This window comes from Saccostrea cucullata, unplaced genomic scaffold, assembly GCF_032062105.1.
Source record: "Saccostrea cucullata isolate Sc308-1 unplaced genomic scaffold, CSIRO_AGI_Scuc_v1 ctg6750, whole genome shotgun sequence".
NCBI lineage: Eukaryota > Metazoa > Mollusca > Bivalvia > Ostreida > Ostreidae > Saccostrea > Saccostrea cuccullata.
The window spans coordinates 1-8,956 of NW_026934728.1; the positions used below are offsets into that span (position 1 = coordinate 1).

General features: G+C 33.9%; 1 protein-coding gene across 1 annotated transcript; it reads left to right on the forward strand.

Annotated features, from left to right (window-relative positions):
* Window positions 1-37: 37 nt before the first annotated feature.
* Window positions 38-5,087, forward strand: LOC134241234 (uncharacterized; the record flags this gene model as incomplete). Its single annotated transcript, XM_062723294.1, has 2 exons — window positions 38-304; window positions 3,132-5,087. Coding segments are annotated over 2 exons (804 nt in total), but the record flags the coding sequence as incomplete, so codon positions are not given.
* Between the last annotated feature and the right edge of the window lie 3,869 nt (window positions 5,088-8,956).

The following is an 8,956-nucleotide window of genomic DNA, read 5'->3' on the forward strand; positions in this document are numbered from 1 at the left end:
ATAATTAAGCTGTTAAATTTCAGCATCTGCATGCATTTCTGTTGACAAAGTCCCAAAAGTAGTTGGAACAATTGATAAAGCTGTGAATTTTTCATTTTTAGCGATTACAGAGGAAGGCTTTTACGAATCGTCACGGAGACAAGACCACGAGGAGGAAGTGATGGAGATGGTGGACCAGTCTCCCGATTTACGTCATTATCTCAGTCCCCGCGGCGACGGAGAATCAGCCACACGACAACTCGCGGCATCCACCATCTCAGCCCCCGAAGTGTCCCTTGTACCCTCCCCCGGAGTCATCAGTAAAGTAGGTCAAACCTCCATTAGTAAAGTAGGTCAAACCTCCATCAGTAAAGTAGGTCAAACCTCCATCAGTAAAGTAGGTCAAACCTCCATCAGTAAAGTAGATCAAACCTCCATCAGTAATGTAGGTCAAAGCTGCAGTAAAGTAGGTCAAAGCTCCATCAGTAATGTAGGTCAAACCTCCATCAGTAATGTAGGTCAAAGCTGCAGTAAAGTAGGTCAAAGCTCCATCAGTAATGTAGGTCAAAGCTCCATCAGTGATGTAGGTCAAACCTCCATCAGTAATGAAGATCAAATCTGTTTCTAAATCCGTTTCCCTCCATTAAATAAGTCAAAATCTCCATCAAAAAGGATAAATATAGGATTTCTGTAACCTTAAAGTAGGTCAAGGGTTTAATAATATACTTTATATAGCAGTAAAGTAGGTCTCTGTTTTCCATCAGTAAAGTAGGTTAAAAAATCAGGTTTTTATGCTTAAGGTATGTCAAAATCATTTCATGAGAAAAGTAGGTCAAAATCTTTTTAACCCAAGAAAAGTAGGCCAAAATCTGCTTTCAAATGGATAAGTAAGTTAAAAATTTTATAAAACACTAATATCACTGATATTAGCATGATTTTAAAATGGGAATATGCTAATGATATTCCAGTAATTATCAAAAGTTCTGAACGATTAGATTATTTAGTTGATGAGTTTTTTAGCTCACCTGAGCCGAAGGCTCAAGTGAGCTTTTCTGATCACATTTTGTCCGGCGTCCCTCTGTCCGTCTGTCTAGCTGTCCATCTGTCCGTCTGTCCGTCTGTCTGTAAACTTTTAACATTTTCGACTTCTTCTCAAGAACCGCTGGGCTAATTTCAACCAAACTTGCCACAAAGTATCCTTGGGTGAAGGGGACTCAAGTTTGTTCAAATGTAGGGCCACGCCCTTATTCAAGGGGAGATAATTTGGAATTAATGAAAATTTAGTGGTATATTTTAAAAATCTTCTTCTCAAGAACCACTGTGCCAGGAAAGATGAAACTTATGGGGAAACATCCTCAGGTAGTATAGATTCAAGTTTGTTCAAATCATGACCTCCGGGGGTAGGGCGGGGCCAAAATGGCCGACCAAAGTTTTACATAGAAATATATAGGAAAATTCTTTAAAAATCTTCTTCTGAAGAATGACAAAGCCATAATTCATCATATTTATATGGAAGCATGCTCAGGTAGTGTAGATTCAAGTTTGTTCAAATCATGACCCCCGGGGGTAGGGCGGGGCCAAAATGGCCGACCAATGTTTTACATAGAAATATATAGGTAAATTCTTTAAAAATCTTCTTCTCAAGAATGACAAAGCCATAATTCATCATATTAATATGGAAGCATGCTCAGGTAGTGTAGATTCAATTTTGTTCAAATCATGACCCCCGGGGGTAGAGGGGGACAAAATGGCCGACCGAAGTTTTACATAGAAATATATAGGTAAATTCTTTAAAAATCTTCTTCTCAAGAATGACAAAGCCATAATTCATCATATTTATATGGAAGCATGCTCAGGTAGTGTAGATTCAATTTGTTCAAATCATGACCCCCGGGGGTAGAGCGGGGCCAAAATGGCCGACCGAAGTTTTACATAGAAATATATAGGAAAATTCTTTAAAAATCTTCTTCTCAAGAATGACAAAGCCATAATTCATCATATTTATATGGAAGCATGCTCAGGTAGTGTAGATTCAAGTGTGTTCAAATCATGACCCCCGGGGGTAGGGCGGGGCCAAAATGGCCGACCAAAGTTTTACATAGAAATATATAGGAAAATTCTTTAAAAATCTTCTTCTCAAGAATGACAAACCCATAATTCATCATATTTATATGGAAACATGCTCATGTAGTGTAGATTCAAATTTGTTCAAATCATGACCCCCGGGGGTAGGGCGGGGCCAAAATGGCCGACCAAAGTTTTACATAGAGATATATAGGAAAATTCTTTAAAAATCTTCTTCTCAAGAATGACAAAGCCATAATTCATCATATTTATATGGAAGCATGCTCAGGTAGTGTAGATTCAAGTTTGTTCAAATCATGACCCCCGGGGGTAGGGCGGGGCCAAAATGGCCGACCAAGGTTTTACATAGAAATATATAGGAAAATTCTTTAAAAATCTTCTTTTTAAGAATGACAAAGCCATAATTCATCATATTTATGTGGAAGCATGCTCAGGTAGTGTAGATTCAAGTGTGTTCAAATCATGACCCGGGGGGGTAGGGCGGGGCCAAAATGGCCGACCAAAGTTTACATAGAAATATATAGGAAAATTCTTTAAAAATCTTCTTCTGAAGAATGACAAAGCCATAATTCTTCATATATATGGAAGCATGCTCAGGTAGTGTAGATTCAATTTTGTTCAAATCATGACCCCCGGGGGTAGGGCGGGGCCAAAATGGCCGACCAAGGTTTTACATAGAGATATATAGGAAAATTCTTTAAAAATCTTCTTCTCAAGAATGACAAAGCCATTATTCATCATATTTATATGGAAGCATGTTCAGGTAGTGTAGATTCAATTTTGTTCAAATCATGACCCCCAGGGGTAGGGCGGGGCCAAAATGGCCGACCAAAGTTTTACATAGAAATATATAGGAAAATTCTTTAAAAATCTTCTTCTCAATCATTTTCTAAAAAAATAGCAAATCCATGATTGGTCATGGGACTACTTTTGGATTTAAACTTTACAATAAAAAGCCATTTTATACTAGTCCTACCCTTGGTGCTCAGGTGAGCGATGTGGCCCATGGGCCTCTTGTTTTTCATTGTAAGTGTGAAACACAGTGATTTTATGATTTTTTTCCTCAGAGACCAAAGTCGCTGGAGGACAACTTGAATGATGTGGATGAGCCACTACAGCCTCGGCCGAGCTTGAGCCGATTTAATTCAGTGAAGCGTAAACAATTGGAGAGACTGCGCCAGCGTTCAGACTGGTTCTTAGGACCAAACACCAACAATCAGGGGTCATTACCATTATCACCCGATCAAAGTTCTCATTCGGACTCCAGAGCTTCTTACAACACAGAAAAACTTCACAAAAAAATGTCCGGGAATTCTGTGACTAAAGCGTCGTCGGAGGGTACGGCCCTGGACTTTGCTTCCTCCGACGCTGATAGTGTGTTTTCAGATCGGAGCGAGTCCCCGGCCTCGGAACCATTGCCAACGCCGAGTGTGACTATAACTCGTGACATCATCCATAGTGACACGATCACCGACGTCTCCATGGCGGAGGGCGACATCACCATGGAGGAAATGGCGCCGCGGAAGGACAGCGACGGAGAAATTTGCGGCTCCGAGTACTGCTTTTTTGTCGTAGAGCATAATTACGGTGACAAAGGATCCTAGCGTCAGGAAATCCTCCGATCCAACAAGCAGCTAAATCCACGTCACCCGACACATCGCAATATTTGTTTTTGTTTTATATATTGGTGTATTGATTGAGAAACTTAAATTTAATGCACATTATGTGAGAGAAAGTCGGTATCTGTGGTCATTGTATGTAGTTGTTGTGAACTTCTTGAAATTTTTTTCTTATACATTGTATGTTTAAATTAACCCTTGATTTTTAAAGGGACAAATTTGTGTGGAATCAAAAAGGTTTTTCAAATGTGAGGCAAGGATCATACAGGGGTGTAATGATCATTTGTATAATCTGTTGTTGCCTAAACTTTTTTTTGATGAATAACAATGTTGTACATGTCACTCAGATTGCAGTTTTTTGCCTCAAGTTTTTTTTTTTTACACTTTTGTTGAAGAGAACGAGATAAACTAAGAAACTTTCCATGTCCCTACATATAGGATTTTTTGCTAGGTTCCTTCATTCTTCATAGATAAAATTTATGAGAAATGTACATCCATGGACGCTAGATCAGGTTTAGAATATTTATTACCTCCCATACACTAACACAAGCATTAACATGATTAATATACTTTGCACTATTTAGCAATTAATGTTACTATTTTTAACTTCATAACAATGGGAGTAGAGGGTCCAATCTAGAAACCTTGCCTTAACACATCATCATAGAGAAGCAGATATTTAATTAATTAATTAAAATCAATTAATTATAATCAAGACACACACGTCGGATTACTATGCACATTTTTGACACTGCTTTGAGATCGGTTTTATTTTTGGACCAGGCAGAGTATTTAGGTTGAAAATTTACACTCAGGTATTTTCAAATTTTCCTGAATTTTGTTATTTTCTTCAGAACATCTTATACAAAGCATAATCTTTTTAGTATTTTAATCCTTAGTTTTTATGGAAAAGGATGTGTTCAGAAAACTTAAGTTGTGAGATAATTTCTTGTAAATGGTTTACCTTAACCATATTGATTTTCAGAGCTATCCATTTGCTTTTATGAATGTAAAATTCACTTTTCTATATGCTAATAATGTGTCACTAAACATATTGCAGATTGAATATATAATGGTAAAACATAAAGACCATATTTGCTTTTGAAAATCTTTTTTAAGATAGTAAAACTTGATCAGAAAAAAGTTCCTCCCAACATTGTGATGTCAATGAACATTTTCTTTTGGTAAACGCAATGACAAATTTTAATCAAAAATTAACTACTGAGATTTTGAAGTAGTTTGACACCTTTTTTTAACGGTTGACTACCTGACCCTACTGGTGAGGCCATTTAAATTTTTCTTTATTGATGAACTCTTATCCACATTTTTTGAGGTGGGTAGGTAAGATTTTTTTTTTGAATTAGACCATGCCAAGTTTTTCTCTATTAAGAATCATTCTTCTTCTTTAATAAAACTGTTTTAATAGAACTATTTTTTTAAAAAATCAAAATCAAGGTATTGAATTCTTTTGAATACACACAAATATTTCATGTACACAGAATTGTAGAGAAATTAACAGATCAACATTTGTTTGAAATTAACATTTCAAACAAAATACTGTATAAGTGGAAATTTTAGCGAGATGCAAATTTAGCGATTTGTCCTTAAAAACTGGTAATTTAATTTTAGCGAGGTGTTATATTAGCAATTTCTAAATGCACACTAAAGAGACTATAACAAATAATGTGCAATTTATTTTTAGCGATATTAAATTTTAGCGATCTTGGCACCCTCGCTAATAATGCCAAAATTAAATTCTCGTTAAAAATTCTACTTATACAGTAATCAATTTCAGGACTCCTGATTTTTTTTTTCACACTTATGGAGTGTCAAAATCCAAGATGCATGCAGATGCTGAAAAAAGAAAAACTTGAAATGGCCTTATCAGACACACTGATAACTGTTTTATTATTGATGTTTTCAGTAAAGACAGGACAACAGATTTAAGGTTTACTGCTTTATGAATTTCAATATAAAAATTGTCTTTGAGAAATGATAAACCTGAAGAGCATATGACATATAACACATTCTAGTTTTGAACTTAAAAAGTGTTTAATAGTCCAAGTTTGCGAGCCCCTTTGAAGTGTCTCCTATGTGCTGTTACTAGTTTGTTAATTTTGTTATTGGCTTTTAATTTTCATTACCTTGCTTGTTTTTTATTATTCCATTTTCAGTCTAGTCCCTAACTTTGTGTAATATGTATGGATTTAACATTGTACAATGGAGTATGGAGAAGCTCCCTTATAAGTACATCATTTATATTACGTATGTCTGTTTTTACTAAGAATGCGATGGAGTCATTTTTCTATTCTGTATTAGACTAAGTGCAATTGGTGGATGTCTACATATGTACAGAGTTTTACATTGTTAATTCTCGTCAAGTTCAACAGCCCTTTTTTCCAGAAGCATTCATAACTTTCAGCATTGTCTAAAGACAAATTAAGGTATGGTTAGAGCTCAGTTAGGCCCTATAGTTTAGATATAAAACATTGTAAAAGTTATCTTAGACATTTGGTAGATTCAAAACCAAACTTTTATGGAGAGAAATTATTATATACACTAACTACAGCAATTTTCGCATAATTATAATGTATAGGAGCAATGTTAGTCATTTTTTAACTTTTAAAAGAATTTTTTTTTCACAAGTAGCATTCTTACTCTCCAAGTCCCCTCCTACATATTTTCTCTATGTTCCCTGTGTGAAATAGGAATAATTATGATAAATATCCTGTATAATATTTCTACTAATTCTTAGACTTTCACTTTATTATTGTCTCGTACATACTTTCACATACTTCTAAAATGGAAGGGAAACAACTTATACTTTAACAGAAAAAAAATTTAAACATATGTAGACTGCAAATATAAAACTCAATCAAATTCAAACATAATTTGGCAAGAACATGTATCTGCATTTTCACATCAAATTAAAGCAGAAAGAATGTTGTAAAAACAGAAAAGTGTGATATCACACAGTATAATGGAGTGTCCTTGACCTTGTAAAGTCTAAGAAGGTCAGACCCATGGTTAAAATGGGTGGGTGGGGGGGGGGGTTAAAAAGAAAGGAATATGAACAGGTGACTAAAGATAAACTTCTATAGACCTTAACATTGGCTGTATAACAGTGTATGCATGTTAAATCATTGTCATACGAGTGTTTAATTAATATTTAAGGTTTTTCCCCTAAGCTTGAACAGGAGACGGAGAGCTCTGACCATACCTTGTTCCTTACACAACACGTGCAATTTTGTATTCCTGTCTCAGTTTATTTATTGAAATAGATGTAAGTTATGTATAGCTTGGAGTAAAGTATGTATGAACCATATTACTTATGTTTATTTGTGTATAAAAATTGCTCCAAAATTAGATAAGTTCCCTAATATATTTTAAATTAGGGTTTTCTTTTAAATGGCTGCTTGCGTTATACCCTTTTCTGTGTTCTTGGAATTAAAACTTTATTGAGTTTTATTAGACTTTATGTGTTCATTAATTCTGTACAATGAAGTATAAATGTCTATGAGGGTCGATGCAAAACCAAGCGTGAACTCCTCTGCACAGGAAGTACGTTACTTACGTAGTTATGACGTCACTCTAGAACAGCACGCAGTTTCAGTTTATCTGCAAATCTTTTTTAACCTCTCGCTTCTTTTTAATCATCTTTCCTGCCGTTTTGCTTTAAAGCGTCTAGTTTTGAATTGCATTTGTTAAAAGTATTTGAACTTTGTCCCTATTATAAGTTCAATTGAACTTACGTATCGCCAGATTCATTGAGTTAGTGACGTCATATTTTAACTGGTAACCCACTCATGTTCTTCCTGTTCAGCTCAAATGTTGAAAAATTTAACATTCTAAATCAATGCCAGACTTGTTCGAGAAATTTATTACTAATAAAAGAATAACAAAATAATTTTACAAAAGTTGCATTAAGGTCAAGATCTAGTAAATGAAGGGTGCCTACAGATTTATCAAATTCAAGAAATGAATTCCTTTAATGATGCTTAATAACTTTAGCTTGGTCAAAAAATGTGTTTCGGGGCATAATTTGTAGAAAAATAAGATGAAAAACCATATTTTAAACTGTCATTTTCAATGAAAAATTAAGAAAATTAGTCATGAATATGGGAGTTTTTTCCATATCACACAAACAAAATATATCCAGATTGCCTACAGTCTTTCAGAAAACGGTAATTTGTATGTTCTTGGTCTCTTCTTTTAAATAATGTTAAATTGAATATAGGTATCCGGACTACTTTTCAGGTTATTTCAAATTGAATTCCATGAAAATACTTTATTTTCTACATAATTCTATTAGAGCCGTAAAGTACGGGAAAAAGAAAGTTGAAAGTGATTATGACGTCATAATGGATCTAGCACCAAAAAGTTAGTCTAAAGTTATTTACTAGATCTTGACCTTAAGGAGGAGTGACACCCAACTTTTTATTTTATAGATCTCTGAGTCAACCTTTTTAAAGAATGGTTTCAGCATTGAAATACCGACATTAGCTCTCAATTATTTTATAGGAATTTTTTTGTATTTTTTCAAAGAAAATGAAAAAAAAATATTTACATCCAAATTAGATGCTTTGTTGTAAAAGTTTTCTGTAAATGAATGCATCACACGAATACCTAATACAATATGTAAAGAGAAGCCGTAAAGATATTAAAAATTTTTAAATAAAAAAATATTTATGAAAATAAAACAGATCATTTGTGAATATTTTTTAAACTGGTGGATAAAATCTTCTTAAAGCCAGTCACAACTGGGGAGAACATGTTCATTAATCATATTTATGAAAGAAATTGAAACGAAATGGCCAAATTTTAGAGAAATTAATTTTTTTTTAATTTTGGCCAATCCCGATCAAAATTTAACCATAATTGTACAATTATTGGAAATAAATAACATTTTCCCAAGAGCATTAGTCTGATTAGGTGTGATAAGGGTTAAAACATTATTAAACTTGACAATAAAATATATTTCTTCATTGTAAACACCTGAAGAGGCAATAAATTAGCATTTTATTCATTTTGTGTTAATTTTGACCGGGTTAGGTCCAAATATTAAAAAAATTAATTTGTCTAAAATTTCTCAATTTCGATTCAATTTCTTTTTAAAATATGATTGACAAACATGTTGTCCTCAGTTTTGACTAGTTTTATGGTGTTTTTAACCATAGGTTTAAAAATATTCACAAATAATGTGTTTTATTTTCAAAAATAATTTTTTATAAAAAAAAAAAATTAAAAAGTCTTACCAGCCTTTCTTTACATAT